This window comes from Vulpes lagopus, chromosome 5, assembly GCF_018345385.1.
Source record: "Vulpes lagopus strain Blue_001 chromosome 5, ASM1834538v1, whole genome shotgun sequence".
Classification (NCBI taxonomy): Eukaryota; Metazoa; Chordata; class Mammalia; order Carnivora; family Canidae; genus Vulpes; species Vulpes lagopus.
In genome coordinates, this window is record NC_054828.1 from 100,005,636 (window position 1) to 100,020,919 (window position 15,284).

At 37.8% G+C, this 15,284-nt stretch overlaps 1 protein-coding gene across 1 annotated transcript in view; it reads right to left on the reverse strand.

The window, feature by feature from the left end:
* The window catches only part of EML4 (EMAP like 4), a 156,936-nt gene that overhangs the window by 12,090 nt on the left and 129,562 nt on the right, over positions 1–15,284 (reverse strand). The window contains exons 18-19 of the mRNA XM_041757000.1: positions 6,742–6,830; positions 5,347–5,444 (exon numbers count right to left, since the gene is read on the reverse strand). Coding sequence (XP_041612934.1) covers positions 5,347–5,444; positions 6,742–6,830 — 187 coding nt within the window. The remainder of the gene's footprint in view (positions 1–5,346; positions 5,445–6,741; positions 6,831–15,284) is intronic.

Below are 15,284 nucleotides of genomic sequence, written 5' to 3' on the forward strand. Positions count from 1 at the left end.
AAGAATATTTCAGATAACCAACTGACAGTCTTCAAATTCTTTTTAGCTATTAAATCTTTCTTACATATTAAATCTTACAAGAAAAGCCCAATATGCAAAGCAAAGAAAATCATACCCATACCAGCCCAGGCCAGCCAGCCCCATCCTTAGGGCTTTGCAGAAGTCAAGTGGAAAAGAGCTTCTATCTGAATCCAAAGCCTTTTTTTTTTTTTTAAAAGATTTTATTTATTTATTCATGAGACACACACACACACACACACACACACACACACACACACACACACACACACAGAGGCAGAGACACAGGCAGAGGGAGAAGTAGGCTCCATGCAGGGAGCCCGATACGGGACGATCCCAGGTCTCCAGGATCCCGCCCCGAGTGGAAGGCAAGCACTAAACTGCTGAGCCACCCAGGCTACCCAATCCAAAGCCTTCTTACAAACTTTTCTATAGCAGGAGTTACAATATTAAACCACTCGGGGCAACTGGGTGGCTCAGTCAGGCATCTGACTCTTGATTTTGGCTCAGGTTATGATCTCAGTCATTTGATCGAGCCTGACTCTGCACTCAGCACAAAGTCTGCTTGAGATTCTCTCTCCCTCTGCCCCTCCCCCCAATGACTGCATGCATGCACGTGTGTGCTTTTTCTCTCTCAAAAATCAAACTGCTTATACAGTTTATGATACAACCATGAACCCCTGAATCCTACAGTTTAGTCAAACCATTTCTTCTAATATGTACTAAACACTAAGAAGATGGATGTTTTCATGGGAAAGAAAGAAAAAAAGGTCATTCTAAATCACAGGATCTAATTAAGGGCAGAAAATGCCACAGATCTGGTCAAGTAGGCTTGAGGGGATGCAGAAAGCCCAAGGGCAGCAGGAAGACAGTGTGCTCCCAGGGGCAAACATGGGACGTGAGAGGGCAGAGACAGGTCACAAAAGAGAAAATAAAAGGCTGCCACAGACAATATAAAGGGATGATGACTCCATTCTCTTCCTCTCCATCCCTCAGCTCGCCCAGAAAGCTACACTTCACAATCAATACAAAATAAGTCAAAGCAGAAAAAGGCCAAGAAGTAAGAATCAAATTGGTACAAGGCCAGCAAGCAGAGAGTACAACCTGACTGCATGTACGAATCTGTCCAAAGAAGTGTTATTCAGGTGGGGATGGTGGTAAGGTGGTCAGTAATGAGTCACAGAGGCAAACCTGGATAGCACCCACCTAGTCTAGGGTAGAGGGACCTGAACCAAGACCAGTTCCAGTGGCAGCTATTGACCTACTGGGGATGTAGGTGCCAAGTTGGCTTACCTCCTGATTATACTCTGTTTTCACATGCATGTTTTTGCCTAAAGAGAAGTATTGGCTGGAGGATATGTTTTTGCCTAAAGAGAAGTATTGACTGGAGGATATGCATGTCCTCGGCATTTATATACCTATTTATTTATTTAAGATTTTATTTATTCATGAGAGACAGAGAGAGAAGCAGAGACATAGGTAGAGGGAGAAGCAGGCTCCCAGTGGGAAGCCTGATGTGGGACTCGATCCCAGGACCCTGGCGTCATGACCTGAGCCAAAAGCAGATGCTCAATCACTGAGCCACCCCAGTGCCCCTCTATTTTTTTTTTTTAAAGATTCTATTTATTTGACAGAGAGTGAGAGCACATGCACACAATCAAGCACAAGCAGGGGGAGCAGCACACTCCCCACCAAGCAGGGAGCCTGATGCAGGTCTCAATCTCATGATCTTGGGATCATGACCTGAGCTGAAGGCAGGCACTTAACTTATTGAGCCACCTAGGCGCCCCTATATATTTTATTTTATTTTAAATGAATAAACTACCATTCTGATTCTGAGTTGGCTTCTTGAGGCTTACTTATAGAGAGAAAACCTGATGGGTCAGAAGAAACTAGGATTTAGTCCCTCACCAGTTATAGCTTTTGTAAACTGGAATGTTAGAATACAGCTCTGGAGAACCTGCATGAATTAAGTCCATTTCTCTAAAATGGAACTTGTTTTGTTTCATAGCTTATGACTGTGAGCAAGGCCTCCGCCTCTAACAACCTTGTCAAGCATGCCACTGATGAGGCATGCCAGCTGCCCTTTATCAAGAAGCACTCCTTTGTGTTCTTGGGTACCAGTCATCTCAACGGACATTTGCACATAAAATGATGCCATGAAGAGGGACAGGCTCCAACTGCTTGGTTAATTTAGGAGAGCGACATTTTCTTTCTTTTTTTTTTTTTTTTTAAAGATTGTATTTATTTATTCATGAGAGACACAGAGAGAGGCAGAGACACAGGCAGAGTGAGAAGCAGGCTTCATGCAGGGAGCTGTATGTGGGACTTGATCCTGGGTCTCCAGGATCACACCTTGGGCCGAAGGCAGGCACCCAACCGCTGAGCCACCCAGGCTGCCCGAGAGAGACATTTTCTAAAGTTCTAAATATACTTCTGCATCTATGGTGGTTACTTAAATATTAACTAGTAAGAGGAAAGTATTGGAAATAAAATAGAAAACATTTGTATTTGCAACTCTGAGAGTAATTCCTGATCTCACAACAATCCTATATAGTAGGAGCTGTTATTATGTCCAATTTTAAGAAAACTAAGATAAGACTCAGAGAAGTTAATGAACTTATCTAAAGTCTCAATCTAATAAGTGGCAAAATCAGCATTAGCTCAGTTCTGTCTGTCTTATATACCCTAGCAGACAAAAGATAAAAGCAGTTAATATGAAATTGTAAGACCAGCTGGTAGAAGCAGACAGCAAGGAGAAGTGACAGCTGGAAGCAAAGCATAGAACATAAGATAATTAGAAAAGCAGAGTAGCTGAGCCTTTCATTACAGCCTCAAACAGTATGATCACCTTTAACAGTTCCTAAGGATATCTCAAAATAATACTTTCAAATGCTTTAAAGACAAAAGCTGCCTAACTGGAGAAGGTGAAGTCTCATGCATTGATAAACTTGCTATTTCTCAACACTTCCAAGGTCATTCTCATTATTCAGTGTTACACACTGTTGTTTCCTTTCTGGATCAGTTGTACTATAAGAGCACAGGACAGTGAGATACATATTGAAAAACCTGAGGCATTATCATTATACTGGAAAGTCTGTTCTACTAAGAGGAGAAGAGGGTTCAGGCCCTGGATTTGCCATGTCATGATGCAACCAAGGACAAGTCTTTTATCTTCTCTGAAAGTCAGTCTCTACATCATAAGAGCTGAGTCAAGTGTGTACTACAAGGCTACCTGTAAAATTTTCTGATTCCACAAGATTAAAATTTAATTGATATACTTTCAAAAAGAGTGAGGTAAAAAATTAAGAAAAACTTAGTGCCTAGTAGGGTAAACTTCAGTAACCTGAAAATTCCTTTTGTGGAATATTTCATTTGCTCACGTGGTATAATGAGGCATTATTGTACTATACCATATCACAAGAATTATGATAATAAGTCGATTAGAAGAGATATTTCAATAAATTAATGGATAATGATTCAAAATTATTGTCAAAGCAAAATTATTTTGGATAAATTCTAAAACTTTGATGTTATTTGTAGACCAGTTTATAGGATGGTTTTAGCCTATGGTACAAAATACGCCAAGTACGTGCACACATGCAAGTGCACAAAGTAAGTATGTTTCTTGTTTGAATAGCAAATGGCCTGGGTTTTGCTTATGTATACGCTTCTAGAAACTAATTCTTTTATTTATCCCCCTAAAACCATTTTGTGATCTGTGCTACCACTAATCATTAATTTGTCAAGTAATTTCCTAATCACTTCCTAACATACACACCGAGATACCTTTTTCTATAAAAATAATAGTTAACACATTTTGAGGACCTATTATTTCCCAGGCATGATTAGAAGTATTTTATATACATTAATTTACTTTAATCCAGTAAAGCAGAAACTGCTATTATCCTCATTTTACAGAGGAAAAAATTGAAATAGAAAGTTTAAGTAACTTGCCCAAGGTCACACTAGGTTGTAAGTGGTGAAATAAGGATTTAAATCCAAGTAGTCTGATCCCAAGTGTGTGCTTTCAACCATGATGCTGTATACATAGAGCCTGCCTTTTTTGTCCTGCCGTCAGCTCAAATATATATTTTTTAAGGACAAGGGATAAATCTTACATATATTCCTGGTATCTAGAATGTTTCTTGAGTTAAAGAATCCCTGCCATAGGATAAGTACTTAGAATGTCTACAGAACTGAATCGAGCCTTTACCTTACAATGATAATGTGGAGGAATTGAAGGAAGTATATCTCTGCTAATAACTCTCTTAATGCAGACAGATCTCCATATAAATTACTTTACTTTTAGTGGTAACAAAAAGTAAAAAAGAGTTTTTTTTTTTTTGCACATTTTCTCCAGTAAACATTTATTAATTGATGAGAAGAAGTATTTCTACAACACTTGAGACTCCGCTCAAATGCCATGTCCACTCAGAAAACTTCTCTAGACTTTCCAGCTCTTATTCCACCCCACAGATCTCAAGACTTGTGTGGGTCTCTCATAACAAGCACTTCGTGGTCTTCAACCCTGCATCTCCCCCCAGCTCCACAGGGCCCACCATGGGGCCCCGAGATGAAGAATCCAGTCCAGGAAGTGGGCATGCAGAACAAAAAGAGTACACTCACCTAGTTTAAAAACACTCAAGATGCTTTGCCCTGAATTTTAAGCAGCACATGTGACCTGGTCCATTCTGGTTTCAAGTTCAAAGGCATCAGGCCCGTCCTGTGGGTTAGCAGCTAACATATCTTTCAAGAGCTGCTTGATCCCCTCAGACATGGAAGTCCTGCGTTTCTGGGGGATATGCAACTCCATCTTTGGGTTTTCTAGCAGCGCCTCACCAACAGGGACGATTTCGGTCCCCTGTTTGATATAGGTCCCCAGGAGCTCCTTCTTGGTCTCAGAGTCAATAAACAGATCTCCATATAAATTACTTTACTTTTAGTGGTAGCAGGTGATAAAGGAAATTACAGGATGTTGGGGGTGGACAGGAATGTGGGACACTGGTTTAAAAGTGAGATACCCTTTTATTTCTGACTCACTCCATTTTCAAAAAGTGTTATTCTAAGGGTTTCCTATGGAAATAGCTTTAGAAACTGCCTTATATCTAGTCAGAAAGCGACAGGTATTAAATTCCCATAAGAAGAAGAAACATTTCTAAAGCACAAAGAGAATTGCAATATTCTGCTATTAAGTAATCTGTTTTCAAAGAGATTAAAGCAGTTAAGGATAGAAAATAATGGACACGTCAATGTAAACATTTAACATTTTATCTCAAGTAAAATTTTCCAACACTTTTATAGTGTAATTTTACTTCAACTACTTACAGTGCACTTTCCATGTCTGCTATATTTTCTTCCATTTTCTGAGACTACATAGAGGTAAATAAAGTTGTCATGAGATCCTACAGCCAGGAGGGTACCATCTAGAATGAGACAGGAAAAAGTGTTAACTAGAGAAATGTGTTGACAGATTTGCTGCTATTTTATTGGACCTGTACTGAGTATTTTATAACTTTTGAAAATCTCAACAATTTAACTATTATTTGGTATTGGATGAATGAATCCTTCTATCACTAAGCACACTTGAAAAACATGGCCATCTAGTACAGTAATTTTTTGGAGATACTCCTAGGCCTTGGACTTGAGGCTCATCTTCTTTTAGTTAGCTACAAACTGGCTCCAGGGAAGTTAACCTGCTCTTATGGTAAGGCTAAGTGTACAACTGCTCATTTTGGCTGAGCACATATGACCTCTCCAACTTGGGAAGGGACTATGTTCTCTTCTTTTATGGTCTCTTCTATTGTTCTTACCATATAACAGATGGTCAATAAAGTCCAACTGATCTTTGGATTTTAATTGCTATGTCTGTAGTAATTTGCTAGTACAGCACTAAAAAAGCCAAACCAAACAGAAAACTTTTCCTGCTTTAAGATAACTTGCCGGGCTTATAGCGTAAAGCAAATACTTTTCCTTCCATGTTCAACTCAAAGAATAGTATTCTGTGCTTCCTTTGAAACAACTTGGAAGCAATCAAAAAGATCCTTTGGATCCCACACCAATCCAACTATTACTGTAATATATTTTCAAATAGAGGCAAATGTTACACTAACTCATAAGGAGGATATGAATCAAAACCATGTTGATTATGGGAAAGGGGAAATCAGAATATTATGGAAACATAATTAACATTCTGAATAAAGCATAAAGAATTATTCAAACAGGGCTAAATGAATTTATCAAATTCTTGTAAGTGGCTATTTTATCTCATTAACAAAATCATTACTATGTAGCCAGTAACAATGCAACTAGATTTTAAAGAATTTGAACAGCCTATAATGTATTTTGAATATTACTATAATTTATGTTTTCTTACATATAAAAAAAGATTGTTAAATAGAAGTAACATTCAGCCTAATACCTATCCAAAATTCCAAGTATGTGTAATTCCCCCCAAATGGAATTTGACTGTACTATATTCTGCTTTCAACTGCAAGTGCAATTGTAACAATTCATTCTAAATTTGCTCGATAATTTAGAATGTTGTTTAACTTTAGAAGATCTTTTGCAGTTTCCTGCAGAATTTAATCTGATGTTGGTGGAAACATATTCAATAGTTAACAGGTTCAGAGAGTAGAGAAAAAAGTAGTTAGCTTTAGTGGAAGTGAAAATATGCAATGACAGAAATGCTGTAAAAGCCAGAATGGGGGTAAATCCTCTTACCTACTGAGTAGCGCATCACAGAGAGCTGTTCATTCCCATCTGTGTGGATAGAAACTAGATCTCTGGTTTCCGCATCCAGAACAAACCACCTGTTAAGAAGAAGTAAAAATCAAAGTTTTCTTCAGATATTAGCACTTAAAAAAAGAATTGCTTTTTCTTCCTTTTAACAAATTTTAATAATGCCCTTAAATATGACATGTTTCCATCTTCCATTGAAGAATAAGTTCATTTTGCAAAATGCTGGTAAATACAATTTAAGTATATGTGCCTAGGCATGTTCTCATTTCTGTTTTAGGTACTCAACGCCAACTGTATCTCTTTGCTAAGTACCATTTAAACAGAAAGTTAAGATGATAGGATCAGTGTTCTTGAAGATTAAACTAGAGATGGGAAAAAAGAAATGAGCTAACTGAAACAAAGACCAAGAGGAACTCAGAGAAGGGAAATGAATGATAGAAGACACAGAATAACTTTCTGGAAGGGTAGAGAACAGGTCGAGCTGAACACAGAGGGAAAGAGGTAGAGGTGGTTCAGCCGCAGGAGGAGTGACAGCTGCACAGCTATGGAAATGGGAAGGAGCACAGACAGTATGAAGGTGGGAGGGGAAGGCAGAGGGCCCTTCTTTTGGAGTGATTTCAAAGGAAGCAGCAGGGGGCGCTCTGCCTCTCCAAATAACTCCGCATGTGCACACAGCTCTGAATTCTTTCAAAGATAGTTTTTTGTTCACATTAACAGGTAAAGTCAAAATGTAAAAGCTTTTGAGAGGTAAAATAATGGTTAAACTCAACTATATAATAAACAACTTTTCAAATCTTTTAATAAGAGCACTTGAAGGGATGCCCAGGTGGATCAGTTGGTTAAGCCTCAAGACTCTTGGTTTCAGCTCAGGTCCTGATCTCTCAGGGTGGTGAGACGGAGCTCCACATACTGGGCTCCCTGCTCCATGTGGAGTCTGCTTAACTCTCTTCTCCCTCTGTACCCTCCAACTGTGCTCACTCGCTCTCTCTAAAATAAATAAATTTTTTAAAAAGGGCACTTGAAGGCAGGGAGATGGTGCTTCAGAAAAGCACAGCAAAATATGAGGTATAGGGCAGCCCGAGTGGCTCAGTGGTTTAGCACCTGCCTTCGGCCCAGGGCATTATCTTGGAGACCCAGGATCAAGTCCCACGTTGGGCTCCCTGCATGGAGCCTGCTTCTCCCTCTGCCTGTGTCTCTGCCTCTCTCTCCCTTTCTCTGTGTCTCTCATGAATAAATAAATAAAATCTTAAAAAAAAAAAAAAAGAGGTATAAAGCAAATGTTGGCAATTAGAGACTGGGTAAGTGAGAGGAATGCGGGGTATAAATCACATACACAGCTGCTTGGAGGGCTTTAGAGTTGTGCATTGCCTGGCTCAAATCAGTCACTAAATAAATATTTGGAGAATGAATAAACAAATATAAAGTAAGTCTTGAATAAACAAATATAAAGTAAGTCTTGAAAATGACAAAAGCCAAGTTTTAGGAATAATTATTTAATACTGTAGTGTGTAGGAAGAAATATTTGGTGTGGAGAGAGTGGAACAAGACTAGCAAGTCTTGTTTTTAAGATGGGGGAAAAATCCACCACTAAAAGAAGCCAATATAGAAATCATAAGGACAGTTCCTTGTAATTTTGAAGCTTCAAAACTAATACCTGGAAAGAGATCATTTCCATTTCAGCCTAAAAGAAATACTATTTAGGTGGGAGAAAATGACAAGAAAGAACTTAAAAAAATGTTTAGTGATGTTGCTCAACATGCCTTAGTGCATGCAAGGCAGAAGGTGAAAGAATGAAAGACACCAGCTCTTACCCATCAGTGAAATCCCTCTCTAATGAAAAATGCTCATGCGTGAATTTTAGTCACTTGTGAGCTAAGGGTTGAAATGTCTAGGTAGCTAGCTAGCCTAATTCATAAATTCTGTCTTCTACGTTGGTAAAAGAAATAGCTTCTATTTGTGAATACCTGAATTAAAGCCAATAGTCAGAAAGTGGCACCCTGAAGCTCTATGCTCTATGTTTAGTGGTCACTTCCATTCCAACAGGTGTGTTACTTTACTATAGCTGTACAGTACCCACAGATTATAGGTTTCTTTTGAGAATGTAGATTAATCAATTTTTATGGCTACCATTGTGAAACTCCTCTGAGCCAAGAAATGCCAAAGCTGATGCCAAGTGAATTGCCTTTTCAGAGTAAGGGCACAAAATATTCCAACTCAGACTCATCAGACAGACCAGACCTAAAGAACAATGAGAGACAATGACACTCTGCAGGTATCAGGTTTCAAGGGGTTTTTTTTGTTTTGTTTTGTTTAAAAGATTTCAGGTTTTTAATGAGTTTATGGAAACTTTATTATACTTTCTTTGGCATCTGAATAATTACCATTATTTATTCATGTATTTATTTACTTAATATTTTATTTATTTATTCATGAAAGACAGAGAGAAAGAGAGGCAAAGACACAGGCAGAGGGAGAAGCAGGCTTCATGCAGGAAGCCTGATGTGGGACTTGATCCCGGGACTCCAGAATCACGCCCTGGGCCAAAGGCAGGCGCTAAACCGCTGAGCCACCCAGGGATCCCCTTCTTATTCCAGTACAGAGTATATAAACTAGAACACAAGCTTCTGCTTTAAGATAATTTGGAATTATTATCAGGCTTTATATGACCTAAAGGACCTGATGCATCCTTCTAAATATAATTGCTCAGTATCACAAATGGGAAATCTTTGCTGATATATTTAAATTGCTCTGACTTGTGGGTCAAGTATCTAAGCATAGCACTATCATTTATCTTGACTTCTTTTTTATAAGATTTTATTTATTTGAGAGAGAGCATGAGAGAGATCACAAGCAAGGGGGAAGGGTGGAGGGAAAAGCAGTTTCCCCACTGAGCAGGGAACCCGACTTGGGACTTAGTGCCAGGACCCTGGGACCATGAGCTGAACTGAAGGCAGATGCTTAACCAACTGAGCCAACCAGGCACCCCTTTTCTTGACTTTCTAAAAAGACACAATATTGATTTCTTTAGTGGCAAGAAAATAATCAAGATTTTAAAATTGGAGAGTGTTCTAAAGTCCCTAAATGAACATATTTATGAGTTAAAAAAAATATTCATCAAAATATATAGTGTGTCCTCTTGGTGGTAGATTTGTAACCCTCTCACCTTCCCTGTGCTGTCCCCCCATCTTTTACTTATAAGAATAGGAATGATTTTTATTAGAAAAATGTAAAGTCAAAACAGGAGGAAGAGAGTCTAATTCAACCCTTTTATTTTACAAATAAAAACAATGAAGTGTTCTCATTTCAAAACATCTGACCAGTCATCAACCAACTAGTTAGTTGATAGAGCTTCTGGCCCTTGTGCTTTTCACTAATAACACATAAGGGAAGGGTATGATTCCACAGAAAGTGTTTTCTATGTCTTTGAGATACATTAATATTTAAGGATCCAGAGAAAAAGGGATAGCAAAGGAGGCAGAATAGGAGTTTATTTTATTTATTTTATTATTTTTTATTTTTTTTAAATTTTTATTTATTTATGATAGTCACACACAGAGAGAGAGAGAGGCAGAGACAGAAGCAGGCTCCATGCACTGGGAGCCCGACGTGGGATTCGATCCCGGGTCTCCAGGATCGTGCCCTGGGCCAAAGGCAGGCGCCAAACCGCTGTGCCACCCAGGGATCCCAGAATAGGAGTTTATAATCTAACTGGGGAGACAGAATGAATTCACAGTGGTTAACAGTTCAGTGTAATATGAATTATACAAGTTATAAGGATTATAAAGTCTCAGAGCGAGGAGTACTCACAGAGGAGATGGGTGATCTAGGATTTCATTATGTCAAATGTGGTAAGAAATAAACAGGCAGAGAGCAGTAGATAAGAAACTACAAAAAGGGTTGGCATGTATATAAAGGATAACTTGACCACTCTGGTTGGAGTGGTGAAGGAAAGCTTTACCATTCAATGAGCTTTAAAGGCCAAGCTAGCAAGTTTGGATTCCACTGTTTAGGTATCAAGAAGAATTTAGGAATGTGCTAATCCAGTTAGCTCATAGTTTCCCACATTTGCTCAATCCATTCTTCCTGCTTAACATGAGCTCCTCATTCTTCACTGCTTCTTCAAGATCCAAGAACTTCAAGGCAGGACCAATCCCTCCTCTGTGAAGTATTCTCTGACCACTAAGGCTCACTGTAATTTCTCTGCTGATCTTTAAGCATCAATGCCTGTTTATCCAAGCAATATTATATTATTAATAGGTTATGTTCTTTATCTCTTCATGTATTATCTAATTAGGCTATAATCTACTTGGGGTTTGGACCAGGTCTCATATTTCTTTGTGCTACCCACGGCATCTAGTTCAGTGCTTTACAAGTTGCTGGAACTCAATAAGCAACTGGACTTACAACAAGGCAGAACTCAAGGAAATTCATGCTGATGGAGTTCAAAGACATTATGCACAATAGAAAATGAGCTCAGAATATCCGTGGGCCAAGTTAACACCAAATTATAGATGGAAAAAGCTACTTTTTTTTCTAATTAGAAGCTTTCTCTTTTAATTATGTCAAAGAAAAGTCTCAGCTAATGCTAATATGTTTTTGATTATCACCCCTTTTGAACAGCAGGAGCATTTCTTATACTCAGAACTTTACAGTCAACAGTACTTTAGCTACATTGCTGGCTTGCCAAAGTGACGGTCACCATCAAAATTGAGGAGCTGAGCCAGATCACTTAAATCTCTCCGGGTCTAGGATTTTGTGATTTCATATCAACAATTAAATTCTTTACCAACCCACTCACCAAGCTCCCTTCCCAGCCTGCTGCCCTGTCAAAGCTGTCAATATCACTATAGACCAGAAACTTTGGGATCTTCATGAAATCGTTTCTCTTGGTCTGCCCACTCCTCTTTTCATCCATATATGTTATATATAGTATGTCCTAAATACTAACTCAATTTTATGTATTTCTTTCTTTGAAACAATTTCCAACTTTATTCCTTGCTTTTTATTCTTCTTGTCATCACACTTCAGGTCTATTAATTTCTCTAATTTGGGTGTCTTATCTCCATTTATCAGCCTATAAAATGACTATAGCAAAAACTGTTGATTTGGAAATAGAACTGGGTCCAACCAAGACCAAAGTTCTGTAAACTGTGTAAACTGCTTGGAGAATTCTTTTTTTTTTTTTTTTAAGATTTTATTTTTATTTATTTATAGAGACACACACACACAGAGAAGCAGAGACACAGGCAGAGGGAGAAGCAGGCTCCATGCAGGGAGCCCGACGTGGGACTCGATCCCGGATCTTCGGGATCACACTCTGGACTGAAGGTGGCACTAAACCACTGAGCCACTGGGGCTGCCCTGCTTGGAGAATTCTGTCTGAGTTGATATAGACCTGACATCCTGACGGGATGGTAAATTTATCTGTGGTTCCTCTGAGGTCTGGTATATAGGTTAAGTGTCTTTTGAGAAATCAGTTTCAAAAAATAGGAAGGGGAAGGATGATCAATTGGTATCTTGGAAAAATGAAACAGAATGTATTTTTAATAACTCAGAGATTATAAGCTTTCAAATTAATAATAGTTCAGGTTTATACACAAAAGACATGGTGTACAATGGGAAATGAGCTCAGGAGTACCCATGGGCCAAGTTAGCTTTATGAAAAACTTTAAATTCCAACAAGAAGCCCTAATTTCAAAAAAATGAGACGATGCAGTAAATATACAATGGAATACTAATCTGCCACAAAAAAAGGAGATCTTACTATTTGCAACAACATGGATGGACATAGAGGATATAATGCTAAGTAAAGTAAGTCAATCAGAAAAAGACAAATACCATGAGTTCACTTATATGGAATTTAAGAAACAAAAAGAAAAAGAGACAAATAAATAGGCTCTTAAATACAGAGAACTGGTGTTTTCCAGAGAGGTGGGATGAAATTGATAAAGAAGATCAAGTGTACACTTATCTTGATGAGCGGTGAGTAATGTACATAATTGTTGAATCATACTGTACACCTAAAACTGATATAACACCATATGTTAATTGTGCTTCAATAATAATTAAAAAAAAAGAGAGAATGTTATCTTCAAAAATCATGTGTGGGGTGCCTCATTGTAATTTATTAATTAAATGGTTTTGGTTTGACAGATCTAAGATTTTGGTAACTAATGATTAATAATTATAATATGTACTGATGTTTATTCCTTTATAAGCTTATTATCCTAATACCAAAACCAGACAAAGGCATCACAAGAAGACTACAGACCAATATCCTTTATGAATATAGAGGTAAAAATCTTGGGATCCCTGGGTGGCGCAGCGGTTTGGCACCTGCCTTTGGCCCAGGGCGCGATCCTGGAGACCCGGGATCGAATCCCACATCGGGCTCCCGGTGCATGGAGCCTGCTTCTCCCTCTGCCTATGTCTCTGCTTCTCTCTCTCTCTGTGACTATCATAAATAAATAAAAAAATTAAAAAAAAAGAGAGAATTTAAAAGATTTAAAAAAAAAATCTTAATAAAAAAATATGAACTGAAGCCCGCAACAAATAAAAAGAATTAAATACCATGACCAAGTGGGATTTACCTCAAGAACACACGGTTAACATCTTAAAAATAATATAGTACTCTGTACTAATAAATGACAAAAACATGGTATTTGACAAAATCCAAAACCCTTCTATTCAACAAACTAAGAACAGAAGGAAAATTCTTCAACATGACAGGTGGCATCTATGAAAAAGCCACAACAAACATTATACTTAGTGGTGAAAGGCTTTCCTTCTAAGAGAACAAGAGAAGGATGACCACCCTTGCCGCTTCTATTCAATATTGTACTGGAGATTCTCCTACTTAGGACAATTAGACAAAAACAGCAACAAAAAAAAGGATTCAGATTGGAAAGAAAAACAATTTGTAGATTAATTACATGGTCTTGCCTATAGAAAATCCTAAGGAGTCCACTAAAAAAACTATTAGAAGAAATGAGTTTAGCAAAGTTGCAGGATACGAGATCAAAAGATGAGAAGTAGTTGTATTTACATACACCAACAATAAATATTCTGAAAATGAAATTGTTTTCTCATTTAAAATGGCATCACGAGAATAAAATACTTAGGTACAAAGTTAACAAATGTGCAAATCGGTACCCTAAAAACTAAAAACATCTTGAAAAAGAAAAGCAAAGCTGGAGGCATCACAATTCTGGACTTCAAGTTGTATTACAAAGCTGTTGTCTTCAAAACGGTATGGTACTGGCAAAAAACACATATAGATCAATGGACTAGAACAGAAAACCCAGAAATAAACCTACAACACTCTGGCCGATTAATCCTTAACAAAGCAGGAAAGGCTATCCAATGGGAAAGAGTCTCTTCAACAAATGATGTTGGGAAAACTGGACAGCCGCATGCAACATAATGAAACGGAGCCACTTTCTTACATCAAACGCAAAAATTATTTAAAAATGGATTAAAGAGCTAAATATGAGACCTGAAACCAGAAAAATCCTAGAGGAGAACACAGGCAGTAACCTTTTTGACATTAGCTGTAACAATTTCTTTCTAGATGTGTCTCCTGAGGCAAGGGAAACAAAGGCAAAAATAAACTATTGGGACTTCATCAAAATAAAAAGCTTCTGCAAAGCCAAGGAAATAACCAACAAAACTAAAAGGCAACCTATGGAATGTGAGAAGATATTTGCAAATGACATATATGATTAAGGGTTAGTATCCAAAATCTATAGATAACTGACAAAACTTAACTCCCCCCCAAAATGAATAATCCAGTTAAATATGGGCAGAAATCTTTCCAAAGATGATATATATATATATATGGTCAACAGATACATGAAAAGATGCTCAACACCACTAATCATTTGGGAAATACAAATCAAAACTACAACGAGAAAAAAGAAAAAAACAAACTACAATGAGATATCATCTTACACCTGTCAGAACAGAATGGCTAAAGTCAACAACAGAAGAACAGGTGTTGGTAAGGATGTGGGGAAAGAAAAACTTTCTTATGCTGTTGGTGGGAATGCAAACTGGTACAGCTACTTTAGAAAACTATAGTATAGAGATTCTTCAAAGATTTAATAACAGCACTACCCTATGATCCAGCAATTGCACTACCAGGTATTTACCCAAAGAATACAAAAATATTAACTCAAAGGGATACACACACTCTAATGTTCACAGCAACATTATCTACAATAGCCAAATTACAGAACAGCCCAAGTGTCCATTGACTGATAAATGGATAAAGATGTGGTTGATATACACAATGGAATATTGCTTAGCCATAAAAAGAATGAAATCTTGTCATTTTGCAACAACACAAGTGGAGCTAGAGATTGTTATGCTAAGGTAAAATATGTCAATCAAAGAAAGATAAATACCTTATGATTTCACTCATGTGGAATTTAAAAAACAAAACAGGGGCACCTTGATGGCTCAGTTGGTTAAGCATCTGACTCTGAATCTTTGCTCAGGTCATGATCATCTTGGGGTCATAACAT